We start from the raw sequence: 21,219 nt of genomic DNA, 5'->3' as shown, positions 1-21,219 counted from the left end.
GAGGTAAAGGGGAGCACGTATCCAACAACGGCAAGGGCAACCTTCACCACCGCAGAGGTACATTTGCACAGATTCTCAACCAGTGTCAGCTGTCAAAAGCCGCTTCAACTTTCTCAGAGTTACAAAATACGTATCAACTGCCCACGCACTCCGAGGCAGATAGATAATAAAGCTACTGTCTGCAGCTGAAATTCAGATTTGGGACTTGACTGGACTCATGAGAAGGCATGTGTGTATAGGGATGCCCTGGGTGAGACGACACTGCCTCTTATCTCTGCTTTTACATGGTGACAGTAGGCAGCAGAAACAAACTAGGAGGCGAGATGCTGGATTTTTTCCCTTTCCAGAAAAGGAAAAGAAACTTCTGGACCTGCAGATCTTTTCTTCCTCTTTTCCGAATAGTTCTTAACTGTGCCAAAACGATTTTGGTTTCTCTTCAGAGTGAAGTATTTGGACTGGGCCATACACTGATCACTGTTTACGGCTGATTATCCATTTATCTGTCTGCTGTGATAAATTAGCAGCCATCATCTGATCCCATGGTGGTGTCTGTGTCATCCTTGGCCAGTATGTCCTGTCAGTCACGGCTACCTTTCTCCACATCACGAAAACCTGTCATTGCCTTTGCCACTTAACCATACACATGCACCAACTTCCTTTCTAAGTCTGGGAACAACCTTAAAATCAATCAGGCTTTCTTAGGTAGCAACAATTTCACAGACAGGCTAAGACTCCTATAAAGTGCTTTCTGTGTGTTGTGGTGTAAGGCATTAGACTTAATTAAGATGTTGATTCTTATCTCTTTCCCTCCTCCTTCCCTCCAATGCTTAAATCAACCACGTTGTTCTACTGGTATTTTAGACTGCAGCAAAATAGCATCTACTGTCTAATGGCACACACAATACAGATGGAGTATCTGTTCCTCCCCAGCTGTGGTCACCTTACCTGGATCCTCAATGCTGAGGTTCTTTATAAGCCACTGCACAATATCAGCACCTTAAAAAAAAAAAAAAAAAAGTGAAGAAAGCATTAAACACTGAGACCACAGGGTTTTAGAGCCCGAGAGAGAGATAACACTGAGATAGATACAATAGAACTGACACAAATTTTATTCCATTTTCCTCTTTATCTCCACTGAGATTTCAGAATGTTTTTCCTTCTTGTGCCATACTGTAATTATATAGTTATTGACAGGTACTAAGTCCAAAGAAGTATTCTGTGTAATAGGAGCCTTGATATACTTTAAGTCAGATATTACTCTAACGGTTCCATGTAACTTGTTCTCTCTCAGTTGTTTCGCTCTCACCTCAACATACAGGGAGTTACGTTTCTGCAAGCACTAACTAGGAAGGAGACGAAGGAGCTTTTACTGGCACCCTGCACCTGTAATGTCAAAGGCAATAATCTAAAAGTACAGAACTGCGTTATCAGTCAAAAAAAGACAGAGGAAAGTCTCGCTTATGTCAAAGACAAGCAGTGTCTTGGAGAAGGAAGTGGGATTCAGCGTGCCTGTAACCGAGCCACCGTTGAGCTGTCACCTGCTAGTGATCGCACCAGCAGCACGGTGGCCAGGAGCAGGGAAGGGAGTCTTTAAGGCCCATCAAGTAGTTTATTAGGTTTTCAGGGCCCATCAAGCACTACAAAGCTTGTTGCTATCTTATAAACAGCTTAAAGATCTCTCGGATTGATCCTCTGCATGTATACAACCTCTCTGTTGCTCACATGGAAATCACAGAAGTGGAAAACTTGTCGCGGTTCAGTAGAAGCTAAGGCCTTTTATCAAAAACACCACGACAGGGCAGCAAAATTTAGTTAAACCCCACACTCAGGAAGTTAAGCTTAAAATGAAACATAATGGTGTGTACAAGTCAGCTAACATGACTTGTCCAAAGTTAAAGGCAATCAGCAAAGGCACTTGGAGGCAATTTAGCAAGTCCATGCCAAGTTATAGCAGCTTGCAGCACAACCTAACGATGCCATGTCTGGATGCAGACACACCACCAAGCCCTTCTCGGCGTACAGTCAATTTGTTGAGAAATATTTGCATTCGTATACAGTAGGCTAATAGCCCCGGTAATACCTAGTGCTATGCTTTGTGGTGTATCAGCTGAAGATAGCCTACAAAAAGGAACTGATCAACCGCATGGTTCAGGTTTACTAAACAAACCCCGGAGGATCCTATGTGCACGGAGCACTTCTGAGTTCAGCCATGGTGGGTACTGCAAGAAACAGCATAACCCACATGATGCCTATTTCAGAAAAGATCTGAAGAACATTTTGCTTTCCACAGGCCCAGAGCATCCCCACATCCTCAACAAATCTTAAATACAACGAAGGCCAGGAGTCACAAGTATGCTGTGCCACAGAGAGACAACCGGCACCGCTAGTGTCCCAGGTCCCTGCAATATCTTCAGGTCTGAGTGACTCTCCCATAGAGGTGAAATTCCCACTAGAAATGTGGGCTCTACTCCACACTGAAGGGGACGACAGCTCCCGCTCCCCCCGACAGTGCAAGTTGACCCACGACTCCGCAAGGAGCACCAGTAAGTCCTCTCCAGTCAGGCTTCAGCGGCAAGCAGGAATATGGACCTGACCTCCCTCCTCCCCCGCCCAAGGCAAGTGAAACAGCTTAACCTGTCCCTCGCAGGCCATCAGCAGAGCTCCTTCCTGAAGATCAGGGAAGCATCTGCTTTCGCTTAAATACGGGGCAAACAGATGTGACCAACAGGCAGCAGCTGGGCACTCTCTCAATCTGCCTTGCTGGTATAAACGAACCAGATACTAAAGGACCGATCTCACAAGCTTGTGTTCTCAGCTGTACAGTCACTCTCCATACCTCCCAACTCCACCTAAGAGCAGTTTAAGTTGCCACTATCCTATTTGGAAAGTTATTCCAAAACCCTTTTTTTCTTTTTTTTTTTTTTTTTGATAGAGAGAACTCTTTTTGTAACTTCCCAGCGTAAGTTTATTAATATGCAATTTATATGCATTTGATATCATACCTGTATTATCATTTAAAGGAAAGAATTATTCCTCTTCCTTGATAGTTCCTCCTGAGTGTTTCTACAGCGGGCTGACACATTGCCTCCCTACCTCCATTTCACTAAACCAACCAAACTCTTTTAATCTCCTCTTAAGATGGTCTCTCCCTTTACTTTACCATTCAGTAACTCTTCAAATTTAAGTTCCATTTCTATGCACTGGGGTCACCAGAACTGCAGGCAGTACCTTGCAGAACATCTAACCAATGCCTCTGGCAATGGTGCCAGCACTTTCCTGTCTCTACTGAAACCAGCTTGCCAGATGTATCCTAAAGTCATATCATTTTTTTTGTGAATAGTAAATTTATTCAGAAAAAGATGTCTGAGGGGTCCAAAACTACCTGCTAGATGAGAACACAACTAGTGAACAGTGCTAGCTGAATAACATATGGGGAGAATGTTCAGAGCCAGTAACTGTTGTTTTGACAAGTTTGTTAATAAAATATTCTATTTTATAAACACGGATGTTCCCTTTTGCCTTTTACAAAACAAAAATATCCTAAAGATAGAACAAAACATTTGAGGTTAGAAAACTATTTCAAGAAGACCCAAACTGAAGTGCTTCTGTATTGTTAGAAACAAAACAAAACCTCACAAACTGCTGTCTTTGTTCAAGCTAAACCAGAATCTTTCCTGGGTTTTCTGTTCATCCCCCAAACTAAAAAGTCCACTATTTCTCCTGATTTTGGTCTCAGATTAGAGGCTTGCAGTCATCTCTTAGGCATCTTATTGCCAAGTGACATGACACTGGTATCTAAAAATCATCTAGAGTAGTGCATTGCTTTGCTCAAGGGAGATGAAGTGCATTCTGCATGATCCCTTTCCAGGTATACAGGAATACTTAATGCAGGATTAAGTCCCACTCCATTTTTACAGAGAATGATCGTGTCCCCAGCTCTATGCCTCTTTTGAGGAATCTATTCAATTTTCATCAAACTACAATGAAAAATTCAAGTAATGCTGAAAGCTGGTTCCCCAGTCTTTCTTCCCACTGTTATTAAGATTAAAAAAGAAAAGTTTAAAGGGGCAAGTAAACTGAAGGCACCAACTCAACCAGAACTCCTGTGATCAGCCACTCTGGAATATAAGCAGCACTTGAGATCAGGGATTTTAATTTGTCTCTGTTAAAAACATGAAGTCATTCCTGAATCTTGCCAAGAGCCTAGAAGATTTTATAGCTGTTCTCCAGTTGTCCTGAGGCAGACAGATTATCTTTCTGCTGAGTTTGCTGAACCATTATTTATCACCTGCCAAGACTGATTACTCACCCTCGGGACAACGACAAGTCTTTCCTTCCTCTGTTAATTACTGTCATCATTAATAGCCATGTCACTAATTAATATTCAATCATAATGAAAACTCTTTACTGCCATCTCCCACAACACCTTCAATTTTTAGGGTAACACTCACACATTGGCTTTGCCTCTGCTTGCGGCTGTTTCTATCACTGCAAGCTGCTTTTGTCCACCCAGAAATACTACTTACGCCCTTCCTCAAACGAGAAAATTCAGATTTATCCTTATAAGACACGGCAAAGACTTGAGTGAATCCTTTACAAGACTCTCCTCTGTCAGACCAAGACACAGATTCCTTTATCTCTAAGTTCTCCAGAAAAGTTCATTTTAACCTCTCCTGTAGGTTAAGCCCGACAGATAGTCCTCAGATAACTCACCTTCCCAAAAAGATCTTTTCTGGCTAATTTTCAGATTCCACATTTCACAAGCTCTTTCAGAGGACACCCAAGGGAAACCCTTGACCCTGACATGTTTCCACTAAACACTAACAGGGCAATTGAGATCATCTGAAAACAAAGAGTTGGCTGTGTTTTCATAACAGAAAGTATTGCTGGATCCAGGTAGCAGAATGGCTCCCATCTCCTCTGTGCTCCTCTCCATACATCTACATTTCCTCTGAGTCAGTATGCTCAGTTCAAGGTTAGTCAACAGCCTGTGAACATCTATTTCCTCCTCACCTATAATGAAATATATCTTTTTGCTTTAGGCTCTTCTTTGAAGCTGAAGTAGATTAAGTTGCTTAATACCAACAGAATAGCTGTATGTCTATGTGCAAATGGATTCACAATGACCATTTATCCAGCTACCTGGTTTAGAGACAGACTAGCAGTTTTATATTTCTTGCTATTTTCTCCATTTTCTGTTCGGCCTCCGTGATCCCATAATAGTAGCTAGTGTTCTCAGAAGGCCATTGCCTGTCAACATGACAAATGAGTGGCCAGCCACGAAAAGATAAATTAAAAAAAAGTTCACAAGGTGTGAGGCCATCGGCAAGATGCAGTTAATGAGATGAGTCACCACCACTATATTTGATGCCTTTTCTACTCAACCTAAGTTGTTCTACCTCTTCCAGAAAATCCAGGAGTTACTTGGAAAACGTAGAGCCATCTATAATGAGATTGGCCCATCTTCCACGCACTGTATGAAATGGCAAAGGCAGACAGAACGACGTACCCTGATCCAGCAATTTCTAAAGATCTGCTGCCTGGAGCGGAGACTGTGCCACGGGTTCTGGGCAAAGGAGCCAGGACCACTGGGGTCTGCCCGTCATCCCGTGGACTGGGCATGTCCCTGACAAGGCATACGTATGTACGTACACACACACGCATATGTATACGAATAAAAAAATACAAGAGTATTTCTGAAACTTCAGCAAACGTGCACCTTTGCGTTTCTTTTTATGTCTGATAAGACAACTGCATTTTTTGCTGAGTATTCTGAGATGGCAGAGCGGGCAGTATTCTGACGAGTAGAGCTCCACAGTGATTTGACACGGGACGTCTCGTGTTACCCAGGTGTGGCACCAGTGACCAAGGACTAAAGTCTGTCCTTTCTCATGGCAGTTGCTAAGCTGAGCCCTGATCACTGGATACCATCCAGCAACCACAGCCGATGAGGTGGGACGCTTTGGATCCCAGATTGTTCACAGCCTCACATTGCACTGACAAATACTAACACTGAAGAAAGTAAGGTCTTAAAAAAAAATTTAAAAATACTGTCTGATCATGTTATGAAAGAATGTGTCATGTATACACGTCTACAGGAAGAGACGTAAGATTGCTTGGTTATTCCCTGTCTTTTTCCAGTGTTAGTGTAACCTTAATATTCTCTGAACATATTTTAATGATTTAAAAAAAACCCACCTAAATATTTTTGCATAGTAGGGCTTTTTTTTAATTTTACAAAAGGAATACGAAAAATGTGAAAAGTTCAGCTCCTTCCTAGACCTTATCTACCCACTTCATGACACACTCTATGGCAAACAAGCTGCGTGCCTCCCCTCTGTTGTCAGTCACCTCCAAACTCAAGGTCCAGCCAGTCTTTTCATGCAAGGGTGAAAGTGTGTTCTCCTTCCTGTCACTTCATTCTTCAAAACAGATGAACTCATTTTAGCACCAAATTTTCCACGCAATTTGCTCCTGAACTCAGACCAATCTTTAAATATTTCTATCAAAAAAGCAAGATTGGAAAAAAAAAAACCCACAAGCAGTCAAAATGACATAAGAATACATGCATAGGTGTAGGAGCAGCCACTCAAGCTGCTTTCTACCCTGCCAATCACAGCAATCACACTTTAAATGGAAATAACATGGTTTGGTCCCTCCCCAAACAGCACTGGGTCCTTGGTAAATCTAGGACAAAAAGGTTAACTAATTATCCCCACTTTTACCACTGGGCTTGCAAAAATAAACAAATGAACATCACCCATGATAAAGGGCAAAACAATTTCACACAAAATTTCTCAGGGCCTCCAGCACTCCCTGCAACTATTTTTCTTACACAGAGCCCTCCACTGACTCCCACAGTGATTTCAGCTAGGTTGGAAGTATAGACTCCTGCTCACGGTCGGGATTTAATGCAAAGCGCCCGTTTTTATGGTAGGAAAAAAAAAATTAGAAAGAAATATTGTATTGTGTTACAAATATTGGGAAAGCACTTTATAGAATTTGCCTACAATAAGCACATAAATAAATACCAATGCCAACTAAAAAAAAAAATCTCAGCAGTTGACTCAGAAAATGTGGTAATTGCAGCTCTCCTCCATCAGCATGTGGTAATTGCACCACTCAGTGTCAGCAAGGAGCATCATCAAAGCTACAACAGCTTAGAGCTTCTAGCAATAGCAATTTTTCTTTACATTATATTCATTTTAAATCTTGTTTGTGAATTATTAACAATCATTAGCAGCAGGAGCGTTACCCCTTTTTGATCAAAGCAGCCCAAGTTTCTAAGGAGTCTTTTTGTTCATTGTAACTTTCGAGTGCTTGAATTTACAATTTACTTTACCTGTAATACAAAATTTGAAAATATAATACTTTGTGTGAAGCAAGAACGATGCTTGGTGGGAAGATGGAAAGCAGCACACGGAGCTAAGTTGTGCATGAACATTCCAGGATGATAAACCAATGACAAGGGCAGAATATTTGTAAATTTAATGGGTTCAAAATCTCTGATCCTCTGCCTTTTCCTGACAACAGTGGGTTATTTATCACAGTGTTTGGGCTGATATGACATTCCAATGATTTCTTCATCCCTCCTCTGTCTCCTTTACTAAGTGTTATCTACAGAAAGCTGTTCAGTATGTTGCCCAATTGGTATATTTATACCAAATGTCGCTATTTCAAGAGATGAGTCCCAAATAAATACTAATCACTGGGTTTTGTATGTTGCTTTTGAACTTAGGAAGTACGTTGTAATTCTGTTGCATGAGTGTCCATATTTGTGTGAACAAAATCATACGGGAATCTGATCACAGATTTATCAAAAGCCTATTAAAATAAACAACTCTGATGTTTGACTCGTGCACATTCTTATCCCTAACACCAGGCCCTGAAGCAAAATTAACAGCAAACCTATTAATAAATTCTTTCACAAAAGAGAGTAATGAGCCAGGCCCATGGCTGCACTGTAAGGTCTTGATAGACACTTGTGGTGTTGGGAGAGTGACAGAAGATAACCTTCCACGGAGAGAGAAAATGCCACGGGCTCCTGTGGTCATGGTGGGGAAAGCAGATGAGCAGCCGAGGGAACCAGCTCAGGGAACAAGACCGGACAGAGGGCAACACACCGGAGTCGCAGAGCTGCTTCTGTGCTATAACTGGGAATTGAACGGGAATTTCTAGCAAGCGAGTGCTAACACACTTTGAAATAGCTTACAAAGTAATGGGCTGCAAATTCACAATTTAACCGTCAGCACCGCAGTGTAAATTTGATCTTTGTCTCCAATACGTATTTTACATGTAACGCACACACAATCTCTTCTGCCTGCATTTTAAATATAGACGGATATGAAAGATGAAAGACAGAGATTTGGATTTGCGAAATCCAAATTCCTTGTGTACTTTCACCCTGTTAATAGCTCCTGCTTCTGAACTGCTATTTGGAGGGACTTTTGCCTTCTCATCAAATCGGCCGGGCTACCAAAGCGCACGTACCCGCTACGATGCAGACCTGTAGAGGGAGGTTTTCACTAGGCAGGAATCAGTAAATGATCAGACATGACAGCGCAGAGCTCTGTGTGGGCTAATTTACCCAGGTAGCGAAGATAAATTAGATCGTAAGATCTCGGCGATATCACGGCCAGACTGCTTTCTTTACAATGCTGCCCATCTAAAAATAGTTCAGGTACCTTGACAAGGCGTGAAAGCAAGTAGCAAAAGACATACGCGAAGACAGGCTTCTGGCTTGCAATACCCTTCCATCAACAACACTTAAAAGCAGGCAGCCAGCACTGAGGAGCAGAAGGATGCCACTAGCTGAGAGCCCTGGATTTAAAATGATTGCTCTACAGCGGTATTAGTAAGGCTGAGTTGGCAAACCTCTTAATGGAGGCAGAGTTAATCCCAGTGAGAGAGGTCTGCCAGCACAGCTTAAACCAGGTCCTCAACTGGAAAAAAAGCAGTACCAGCAAAAGGTCTTTTTCCAGTTGACCTGCACCAACATAAAGCGTTTGGTGCTACGCCAGCCTCAGCCTTGTTCTCACTCTGCTTCGACAGAGCTGCGTCCTGTCGGCCCAGCCCTCGCACCCGACGCTCAGCACCTTCGACTGCTTACACACCGACGCCAAGCAGCGGTCTTACCACAGGAGTAGCCACAATGATTTATTTGTGCTAAACATTCCTCACCTGCCTTGGAAGCCCTGAGCTGCTATCAGGTCTGGGCTACGTACAGACAGGCCTGGCATCAATAAGCATGCTGATAGACCCAAACACCGCACACACCCCACACCCCCCCCCCCCCCCCCCAAACTCAGAATATACCATAACCCCAGTGCAATCCCCTCTGCCGTTGCGTTGCTTGACTGGAATTTGACCTGCTCTAAATTAGAGACATACTGCACGACCCGCGCCCAAATCTTGTTCTCTCCTCAAATGCAACCCCAAACAAACTGCTCTTACTACAAGCACGGAAGGAAACTGCAAACCCAAAAAATTAACAACTCCACACTTTGCGTCATACAAACCTGTACCCGTTCCTCCTGTAACACCCACAGAAGACGAGCTCGTTGCCTTGAGAGCCATTATAAAGGTATACAAGAGGCAGGAAAATTGTACCTTGCACTCCCAGCCTCCCAGCAGCAACAGTAACAACATTTCGTAGTAGCATCAGAAGTTACCTCCTTTTACAAATCGCTAAGAACTGCAGATGTCTCCAGATGTACCTTTACACCTACAATTGATCATAAATTTATAGTTGCTTTTCAGGCTGCTCTGCCTTTGCATACTCAGACTACTGAAGTGGCTCGTATAGCTCAGCAGTTTGGCTCTCTGCCATGTAGTAGTGTTTAGATGCTGTTCCTCACGCTGTCAAAATGATTCAGCAACAAAACAGCAAGGGAAGCAACTCCGAGCACTGCTGTGGAATCAGGGCTTTTGAAGATTCCAGAGTCAGATCTTGTTAGGGCTGAAACATTCTTACTGCTATGCAAGTCATACACGCAGTCTTTAAATCAAAGGCAATCTTCCTGACATTTCAATCATATGTTAGTATTTTTAATAGCAAATTTTCTTCTCCAGGAAAGAGGAAGATCAATAAAATGTAGAAGTGACTGGTGTATTTCAGCATGTGACCATGGGGTCACTTCACTCTGTGTCCTCATTCACAAAGTGGGTTTCAAAGGCTGTCACATCAAGGTCCTCCTTGCCCTCACCAGTGTTATAACAGTTTCCCTGGAAAGAGGTAAATGTCACTGACTGGTGCAAGACAGTAAAGTGCTCTGAAAGCTACAGCATTTTAATGATTTTGGCACAATATTTATTTATTAGGAGATCTGACCCTCTAGTCCTCAGCTCTACGCCAGGTTCCTCTGAATTTCCACAGTAATTCTGTTTGCAGAAGCACTCAATTTTTAAACCTCCTAAAGAGCTCTGGCCACAACAGATCTCTTTCACAAGGTCACACACTTCCATGTTAACTGCGGCAACATTATTGTCTGTGCTCTCTATTACAGATAAGGATAATTAGCATCATCAAATTCTCTAAAAAACCAACTTCTTCCTGATACATTGCTACTCTTCTCCCTCTCATTCTTCAGGAAAGGTTGAGAACCACACGCAGTGTTTGCAGTGATGCAGTAACACTCACGTTACCTGGAAAGTGAAATAACCTGATATCTGTAGCTCTTTTCCTTCCAGGAGTTCCTTGTCCTGAAAATGAAATAATCTGTATTGTACAGCTTTTTTCCCTCCTTTCCCTGCTAGGCCTTTCAATCACGTATAATGCAGGATGCATTGGAGAGCAGTTGGCCTCACTGGATCTCTATACTGTCAATCATGGACAATTCTCCAGCAGGATCAAGGTTGCACATACAATCTCTTTCAGCCAAGGGTAATGCCAGATGAATTATGATCATATAGCAATTGCTGACAATTTGCTTACTGCCATGCTAAACAAAGAGATAGTATTGGCACTAACACTAGAGGCCATATTTTAAACAGGGCTTCTTAAACCATGTGTTAAAGGTGCTTATACTGACAAGGAGCTTCTGATTTTGCTGGCAACAGCTCGTCCTGCATTTAGATTTGAGCAGAGATCTGCATCAGCGCGAATTTTAAATGTGCAGAACAATTTAATGATAACACTGAAACAATCAACAAGCACAAATCTGTTAATATTCATAATTAAGTAACAAGTTCAAAATAGGTAAATTATTTGTTCTTTTCTACATCTGATGGATGTCACAGGGCTGCGCATAATAATAGACGCAGTAAAAACAACAATGAACTTCTCTTTAAATACCTACATTTTAAAATTGCATTTCCTGTCTGGTAAAACCTTTAAGTTTATTTTACCAAATAACTTCTGAAAGTAAGAAGCATTTTAAAAAGCTGAAAGCTGCAGTAAACAAATACCATTAAGTTTAAATAACTAAATCTACTGTCAAAACATTGTGTAGCTTAGAACTGCAAAGTATCTGTCTATATGAATTCTAGAAAGCATTTTTGTTTCCATACTAAGAGGGAATCTAATAAAATATTTTCCTTCCTTTCTTTATCTTTTTTTCCCCTCCAAGAATTTGAAGACCAACATTTTATTTAACTCCTTTCCATGTAAGTATGGGATTGGACTTAGAAAAGCTGATGGGCTGCTCCGAAGTAGCAATTTCAGACAGCAACAGGCCCTGAACATGGGATGGGCTCAGAGCAGACACGGCTGCGTATTTGGTTGCTACCCAAGCAGGAGCACAAAGCACAGCCTTCGTAAGCCATTCATCATGCAGCGAGGATCAGCCTCGTCACAGTAGCTCCTCAGAGAGCTTCGTGGTGCAACACCCGACAGCAGTGGGACAAACCAAACAGTGCTGCTGCCTTCCCGCTTCCATCCAACAACGCCACGGTCTGAGGCCCAGCAGCTTCACTCGCTTCCTTCTGGAAACCTCACGAGGGTGAGGGTAAGTTGTTGACTGTCACTGTTGACTCTTGACAAAACCCAGCCTGGTACGGCTCTCTAGAAACAGGGCAACCGGGCACATCAGCCGCTTTGTGCGCTCTGAACTCAGCCGCGTCCTGGCGAGCGCGGCAGGAACGGCCTCGAACCTCGCAACGTTTCTCAGTGGGCACGGTTTGCCTGGGCAAATTTGCACAAAACAGCCTTATAATGCAGCAAAACACATTCTGGCGCTTTTAGTTTCCAAATAGATAAAACTCAAAATCCTCTGTGTGTAAAGCAAAAGTTTTTTTTAAAGCCTGCAACACTGTGTTCTGAAAGGTCTTGGGAAGTATTTTAATTTATCAGAAGTTTAGGGTGAGAAGTCTTAAAAGATCTTCAGAGAACAGAGTTTCACAAGTGATGGGAGAAACTTGAACCATGCAAATATTGCAACAAAAAAACTTCCTGCAAATGTTAAAATTAAAAAAAAAAAAGCAAACACATTTCACTTGTGCTCACAAATCTTTTGTATTTGCTTTCCAGTCATAACAACCGTTTCACATTTATATTGTAATATCCTCCAGGTCCCGCCAGTCAGCGCTGTGCAAATACAGAGAGAGTCAGTCCTGCCTCCGAATTTCATTCCAGCAGCAGGCTGGCTGACGGGGATGTCACCGGGACGTTCCAACGAGCAGGGACGGAAAGCAAATGCCGGTTTGTAGATGTGAGCACATCTGCTGGAAACCTACTTTAAAAAGTCCTGGGCACCGACCGCAGAACAGGGACCATGCCACACGGATTTTATGGTAAATCAACACTTATTAAAATGAAAGGACGTTTTCCCAGGATTACAAACATTCTTCACATACTTCCAGATCACCTTCTCATTTAAAATACATATTGCTCCTTCCCTCGTTTCACCTCTTGCCCATTCTCCCTCCTCCTTGCCCCAAACCTCTGGCTCGCAGCTGGGAGGAAGCTCACCGAGCATCAGCCCTGACACGGTCTCTGACGGGAAGCAACGCCGGGGCTGCCCGCCCGCCAGTCGGGCCGGGCCTGGGCGGCGGCGGGGGTGCGGCGGGCGGGGGCCCGGCGCGGCCGGGAGGTGGTGGTGTTGCCCACGGAATAGGAGGCATCATGGCGGCGGGCAGGCCCGGCCGGGCTCGGCGGCTCCTCGGCAGCCGCGGCCAGCGGCCCTCCTGTGGGTACAGCCCAGCGACTGTCCCAGGCTCAGAGAGCCTGCCCCGACACCCGCCCGACGCCAGCTTACCGGAGGGCAAGGCTGATGGCAGATCAGACGGAGCCCGCACCTGCTTTGAAAGCTCCGCTCATGATCTTAAGGTGTAACTACTTTTGCAGGTAAGGACAGTAAACGCGGACTCCGGGCGGCGAGGAGCAGGCGCCGTCCTCTCCTCGCCCGGGGAGAAACACGGGAGAGCGAGTGACAACGTCTCTGCCGAAGCCACTCGCAGGGTGCAAGAGAAGCGAGGCGAAAAGGTCCCGAGAAATCAACACGCAGAATTACAACGTCACGGTGAAATACAACAGGTCACACCATTAGGTCGTGTCTGAGAAGAGGCGTGGAAAGGCGGAGGGAAGAAAGGCCTTGTTTATCTTCTGTTTATTTTTCACTTTCACCTCAGGACCACGCATTCGCGAGGAACACGCTCAGATGTGCGATGCGCCTGGTTTTCCTCCGTGAGTCATCAGCATCTCGCACCAACAGTCCCCGAGAAAGACGGTGACAGAGCGGACGCGGCGCTCCCGTCGCCGCACCATCAGCCCGGGGAGAGCTGTGGAGCGGTGTCTGTCGCCCATCCCAGCGCAGCCAGCTCAGCAGCCTACTCCCACAGTGAAGTTACGTACGTACGGAAATATCTGTAAGACCTAGTGGGAATGCCGAGCTTTTTACTGTGCTATAGACCTTGCCTTTTATAAATGTATGCACTTCTGTTTTACTGGGGAGGCAAAGGAAAACCTTTATTTCTGTGGATCTCACAAATGCAATCAGACAAAAAAGCCTGGACTCCAGAGGAAAAGATGGATGAACATCTGTAATCTGAACTTCTGTCCTCCCAGAGGAAAACAACCCACCCAAAATTAAACTGAATCACTTGAGAGAGGGGAAATGTAAGCAGCGACAGATACAGAATGTATTGAGAGGAACAAAAGTTTTGAAGAAAAAATATTTTCAAAGTACTACAGCAAATTCATCTAAAGAACAGTACAACAGAAATGACTAAAGAAAGTCAGTTCCAAAAGAGATCGTGTTAAACCCAGGGGAAAAAAATGAGACAAAAATCACTTCTGTCTAACAAAATGTTTTGTCACATAGAGAGGCAGGCACTAAAAATGAGATAAAAATACAGGAATCCATGGCTTTGTCTCCGTATACCTATACAATCCCTCCTCAGGAGCACAAGTCAGAGAGTAATTTGCTGGATTGCTCATGTATGGTCCCCGCTGCAAGAACAAGCATGAAAGTGATGGGTGGAAGAAGTAGGACCAGAAACCCCACTGTACAAAAGCAAGGTAACTCAGTGACAGTTCATCATGACACCTGGTTAAGCATAACAATACTGAATGCATGTATTAATGTTATAAATACTACACAGATCTCAATACAAAATACTATTCCAAAGGCCATATAAAAAAACCCCCACAAATCCAATCAACTCTGACATAGCAAAGGCCTCTGAAGTGGCCTTGTATTTTCTATGAAAACGTACAATTAGCAAGTCCCAAACCAAGAGTTATATTGGTCTTCAGTGGGCTACTGGGAAGCCTTTACTGGTTCTGTCCTCTCAGGACTGCCAGGCTAGATATCTTGACCACAAAAGATTCCAAAATGAAGTATAATCAAGAAACAAAGCAGACTCTTGTACTACTTGTATAACTCAACTGGCATTGACCATTCTTCCCTTACTTTTTTCGCCATTAGGTGCACATTTTATTACCAGTATTTACTGACAAAAAAGGTGAGAAAGAGTATCTATGCTTCAGCTAAAAGCAAAGTACAGGCAGGAACCTTGTACGCCTTCTCCCAGACTACCCCTATGCCAAAACTCCCTGGAGGGACCTCACAGATATTGGGAGGGCTACTTATTCCTCCTCCTGGCCACTCGGCATTGTCAAGGAGGGTGCCAACAACAACTGCAATTTTTTTGTGATGTAAAAGTTTTTCCATAAGGAGTTAAATTGAAAGCCATAGATCAGCACACACACAAGCAATTCTGAGAGAAATTTTGAGAAAAACAATTTTAAGATAAAATATTCTATGCAGGCCAACTTCTTTTATTCTTTCTTTCCTCCTCCTCCCCCCAGTGATATATGTAGAATAACCCTGTGGCCGTACCCCATATTCCTTGGTCAAAAACTGCAAACAAAGTTTCTTCAGCCAATTGCAATCACACCGCTCCGCCAGTGCTGGCTGAGCCTTCTCCCATCTTGCTGTGGCCAGCATTTGGGGTTTTGTACCAACTGCACTGCTAATGGCACTGTCACGACTCTGCTGAACCAGGCGAAAGCATGGCTGGTCACTATTTACAGCCATGGTATCTCACAAGCTCAGCAGATTCTGTCCGACATAGTGCTTTTTTCTGAAATAAACTTTTCAGCCTGTTCACACTGTGATTAGCAGTAGCTTGTGCTGCATGCATGGAGGCAAGTGCAGATGTGCAGAGCTGCACACTCTCCTCCGCCAGCTCAGGCTTGTTCCTCCCTTGCAGTTAGAAGGGAGAAAGAGTAGAAGTGAGCGGAGAAAATGTACAAGGAGCAAGAGAATAAGCCTGTAAAAACCAGTCCCAAGGAATAAGAACATAGATGTTGAAAACAATGATAGGTATGCAAAAATAAATTACGCTTACAAAACCTAAATGTTCCAAATGCTACTCTGAAATATGTGAACATACTTTCCACTGAAGTCTGCAAGAGTCTGCACATATACCTGAATATGAGTCAAAAATATCAAAGATGACAACGTCCTCTTCTGCTACTCATTGTAGCTGGACTTCTTCGTCTAGTACCCTGGAGCTTGGCATCAGGGATGTCCAAACTTCAGTTCTGGTACGTTGCTGTACGGCTTTGGAAAGACCATATAATGTTCCTGCAGGTTAATTATATGGCTGAAATGAGTGTAATAATAATATTCAGGTGTCTCTCAGAAGGGTTGTAAAGATTAATGAATTGATGTTTACCTAGCACTTTAAAAACATAAAACACCATGCAACTTCATAATTTGTTGAACATTAATACTAATTCCTGCCAGTGGAGTTCCCCAGTTCTACTCTCCTGTGCAGAGTCTCTCTTCTGTAAATGCTCATTTCTGGTTTGACTTTCACAGACTGAAACCTGTCAGTGCTTTGCAAATTTTCCTAGCATTATGCCCAGAGCAAACCACAGCAGGTCTCAAGGCAGGCAACTCGGAATATTTTTTCCAGCCTGAGAGAACAAATTGAAAGGGCAATATTTACATTCTCTTGCCAGCTTACTCACAGACTGTCTTGTGCAAACACAATCAGTCTATGACAAGGCCATGCAAATTAGAAACCAAGATCCCAATCAACTAACTTTATCTTTACAAGATACTATTCAGCATTTGTTTGGGACTGTCTAATACTGGGCAGGTCCCTTTTGTAGGGCCCCTGTACAGATACTAAGCTCATTCAGCCAAGGACCATGTCCTTTATTTGACCCATTCTTCTTATAACATTGCACAGCTTCAATGCTCCAGTCTCAGACAATGAGCTCCCACAGCTTCGCTCCATGACTGTGACTACCTATGCTGCAAACTTTAAGCAAAGGCTGCCAGATTATGGCTAAACCAGCAATTTGCTACCAGGAGCTGCTCTGGTGAGAGGAGAAAAGATTAAAACAAGAGTTGATACTTGCTTCTGAAAGTCATGAGGGTCTTCTCTGCATTTAAATTTGAAAACACACAGAGAGGCACGTCACAGATGTGGAGATGACAGCCTTATGATAAAGTGCACTACAGCATGACAAATTATTGACCCGTTTCTTAAAGAAGCATTTCTAACACCAATTGCATCTCCTTCAACACACTCTTCCAGTATCTAACATGGCAAGCCACAATCACCATCTCCAGCTTTCCCTCTGTGTCCCACTGAAAATAAAAACCTTTCTTCAAATTACACCTACAAAGCCCCAGAACGCTGGTCTAACTCTCCTTAGCTTTAGACCTGGACCTCTCAAATACCTGGCTTAACAGGAACAGCTGGTCTTGTGAGGCTCCCCTGCCGATACCAGTTCCCAGTAAACAACAAGCACTTAGATACATCAGTCAAAACCAGTATCACAGAAGCCTCCAGAAAAATACAGAAAAGGCCAACAGACTTGTAGCCTCATGAGTAGACCATAAACAGATCAAAGCAGCACAAACAATTTAAACAGTAAAGATATTTATTTTAACATGGTTAAACTGTTCTCCTGCTCTTCCTCCAGCCCATAGAAAACAGAACTGTGGCCCCCATTCTAGGCAGGTAAGCCAAGGGAGAACAGATTTATCCCTTGTTTAAAACGTAAACACAAAATGGAACAGATGTGTTTATTTCATGACCATCTCAGATGTAAGTTTGCAGAAAACTGGCTAATTCAGGATATGCAATCAAGTCCAGGAAGCAGAGCAGTGACAGCAAAGCAGAAAAGTGTACAGCAGGCTTACCATGGGCAACAAAAAAGCAGTTTTCAAACATTTGCAGATGTTCAGGAGCTAGACAGTTGTTGGTAATGCCCATCTGAAGCACTACTTGCAGGGATGGCCAGCTTATGCCTTTTGGGCCACACGGCACTCCTGTGAGGTGCCCGCCCTGAGGGACTCCCTTGCGCAGGAGCTTCTAGGTCATCCGAATCTCTGACTGCAGGAGAAAGAGTGCCTGCATGGCTGGACTGCCATCGGAGCCAGCATGGGGAGGTGGGTACCATGGGAGGCCATGGGCACCTCCACCTGCCAATAGCTCTTCCAACTCTTACGCTTCTGAGGCTTATAAAATGGGGTCAGGACGTTGGCTGCCACCAGCCCTTTGGCATGATTCTGTTACCCACTCTGTAGCACCAGAGTTGCCTAGCTAGCCCGGGAACGCTTTGACCTGTCACCATATCAAACTGTCCTGGCTGGACAATAGCTCGTTGGGTTAAGTTCTGGTATTAAGGAAGAACATAATTGCCCATAAATACAGACCAGTTTGACCACTAATGAATCCCTCCCTGAGGAGACCGAGAGCTCCATACAAAACCCACAATACCCCCTGCTAAAGCACACACTAATGAAAACAGCCACACTTTTGATGGGGCTTAATTGCTTTCTTAGTATTAAAGTAATGTAAGAAAAGTTGATCTATAGCAACAACAAATAGGGGCGTTTTATCATCTTGCTGTTATCCTTTTTGTAGGAAGACTATCAGTGGCTATCAGGAATGGAGATAAGTAGGTCCCCAGGTTGGCTTGGATTCAACTAGAATTTTTTTTTTCCATGAAGATCTCTTCAATTTTATCATCTGGTTATTAAATGCACATTTTTGACTTAAATCTATTTTGGAGTAATTATATGGATTATGCTGGTTTAGAATGCTCCCTTTTATGAAACTAAATTGTTGGGTATTTGTATGCTGTCTGTAATTTGGTATTCTAAAGTAATAATTCTGAGAGCAAAACAATGAACCTCCTTGCCTGCTTCTCCTTTTCTTCTCTCTAGTTGTTTGCATCGCTTTGCCTCCCTGAATACACAAAGACATAGACATTTCCCTTGGATTATTACTGGGCCATGGCAGCCTAATAACTATTCATGCTTTTGAGAACTTCCCCTAGATAGATTTGTTACATCTTTTGACTATAAAGGATGTCAACCCCAGACAAAATACCAACGCAACAAGAAGGTGTCCTACAGACAACCTTTCTCTATTTTTAAAAGATGATGCTGGACACAAGTTTCAAAAATGCCAAAATGCCTTAGACTCCTTTGTTCCATTTTCAAACTGAAAGGCCCTCAGGAGCCTACATCCTATTGGCTTTCAACAAGTATGTATTGGCATAATAGTCAGAACCATTTTTTTAACAGCAGGCAGACTTTTTCAAAAGGCACTTCCAGTGTTTCACTTAGCCACATAGATATTGGAGGAGCCTGCCCTTGGTTTCAAGCATTCAACTCTTTCTTAAACTGGCATATAGTCCCAGACTAAGTTCCATAACTCATCAGGTTATTTCTTTTCCCTTTACAATTCAGCAGTCAGCATTTTGTAAAACAGATTAAGATTTCTAGGAAAACCTGGGCATATTTTTTCTCTAGTTACAATTTCATGTATAATTATAAATTTTTAAAAACCCATCCACAATGTGTAAACATTTTAGTTCATACACAGTAAAATAAACAGCTATGTAATTCACATCAGTCTTCCAGTACTGCAAAGATTTAGTCTAAAATTATCAGTTATATGTATCAAAATTGTCCCTTAAGGGTAAGTGGTAATTTCTTGTATGAAAGTAATCACTGATGCAACATTAAAGGGACAAAGCACTCTGCAGTTCACATATTTGACTAACTGTAAGCCAGTTGGGTTATTTGGGTTTTTTGGTACATACCAGGCATATCTATAAATCCAAAATCTAAAAAAATTAACAAGTTTTGCATTAAAATGCCACCACTCAGCATGATCCCAATCAAGCGTGAAAGGCTAAAAAGCATCTGTGTGACAAGCATGGCCCAGAGATGAGAAGAGAAAGTAAGGGTGATGGCAAGTGGCAAACAAGGTTAGTACAGCAGAACAGGTCGAGCATGTCCAGGTGGGATGTGCTAGGATAAGAAAGGGAAAATCATTTCCTTGAACTACAGGAAAAGATGAAACCTTCAAGCATGCCTACACACTACAGGTGAGATGTCCTGGCTGCTGAAGGTAATCCGTGCAGGATCCTCCTGCACAGAGCAGTTGGTTCTCCATGGCACTAGCAGTACCTCCAGCTACAAACGCGTGTTCTCAGCCAGCCTCTTCATCTTCAATTAACTAACCGAGATGGTTACTTGACTGTCACTTATTATATTAGTCAGGTTAGAAGCAAAGGACTACTTTAAATGTCTACATGTTAACCTGAATGTTCTTTCGGTTAAACGTTCAAATCCAGCTCTGTGAGAGCACACTTTTGTCTATATCACACACACACGGTAAAAAGTACATTATGTGTATATTTACAGGATTTTACATATGCTGATGCAAAATGCTGAAAAAATTATAATCCAAAAATTATAATATTCCAAACTCTTTCCGAGAAGGCTTTTTTATCTTTACTGTGAGGTAAAAACATTTGTTTTACATTTCTGAAAAATGAAAACACAATCAAATCCAAACAGAATAGCAAAACATTTGACTCTGTATCCCACCGAGTCCCTCTTAGCGGACAGCTGGAGACTGAGGAATATACCACCACGGTATTGCTATACATGGCTTTTTTTTCTTACATGCTACCCAGGATCCATGGCCTAACAGAATATTGGTGGGTGTTGGTTTGACTCAGAATGTGCATTCTTACGACATCCCTTAGAGCCGAGTTCATATCTGCTAACTTCCTCCACGTTAGTTAAGTCTCACCTCAGAGAAATCTTCTGTATGCTCACATCTCATTAGGTAAGACCAGTCCCTTCAGCAGCTGCAGGTTATGAGAAAAAAGGCAGAAGCAGGAGGGAAGGGACACAACTGAAAAGGACATGCCTTAGCTTCTGTCCCTCCCAGTGCCTACATGGAGCTTACAAAGGTATTGTCTTCACCATAAGGGTTCCAAGGGCAGCTGCATGCATGGATATCCACAGCAGCCCGGCTTCACTGGAAGCTACCCTTTTAGAAAACTAGTATCCCAACACCAGCAGAGATCCTGCAGAATCTCTCTCGTGACTGTCCTGCAGAAACCCGCCTCAGAACAGAGTACTTGCAGCTAATTCCCTAAACAGATACAGTGCAGCCCCTCTAGACTCCAAAGCCCCTTCAGCAAGTTCTCACCCAAAACATGGTATTGCACGTTGTCGCCACTACTACAGCCCTACCTGGCAGCTTTGATTATTTGCAGAGAGTAGGCTGTACATTATCATGTGCCCCCATAACATACCATGAAATTATCATCTTAAACACCAAAAGCTTAACCTATAAAGCTCAATAATAGAAAAGATAAGTTTATGTGACAAAAAATGCAGCTGCTATTCATGTTAATGTGCAAGTCTATAGCGGTTTTCATTAGAGGTAGGACAGTGGAATTCAATAATACCACTCCAGAAATAAAGTTTGCTATGGAATGAGACA

The 21,219-nt window shown here is 43.0% G+C and overlaps 1 protein-coding gene across 2 annotated transcripts in view; it reads right to left on the bottom strand.

Annotated features, from left to right (window-relative positions):
- RGS6 (regulator of G protein signaling 6) overlaps nt 1-21,219 on the bottom strand; it is a 284,238-nt gene that overhangs the window by 71,267 nt on the left and 191,752 nt on the right. For both annotated transcript variants that reach the window (XM_075151981.1, XM_075151982.1), the window contains exon 4: nt 946-996. In XM_075151981.1, coding sequence (XP_075008082.1) covers nt 946-996 — 51 coding nt within the window. The remainder of the gene's footprint in view (nt 1-945; nt 997-21,219) is intronic.

This window comes from Calonectris borealis, chromosome 5, assembly GCF_964195595.1.
Source record: "Calonectris borealis chromosome 5, bCalBor7.hap1.2, whole genome shotgun sequence".
NCBI lineage: Eukaryota > Metazoa > Chordata > Aves > Procellariiformes > Procellariidae > Calonectris > Calonectris borealis.
This window is presented reverse-complemented; position numbering and strand designations above follow the sequence as displayed.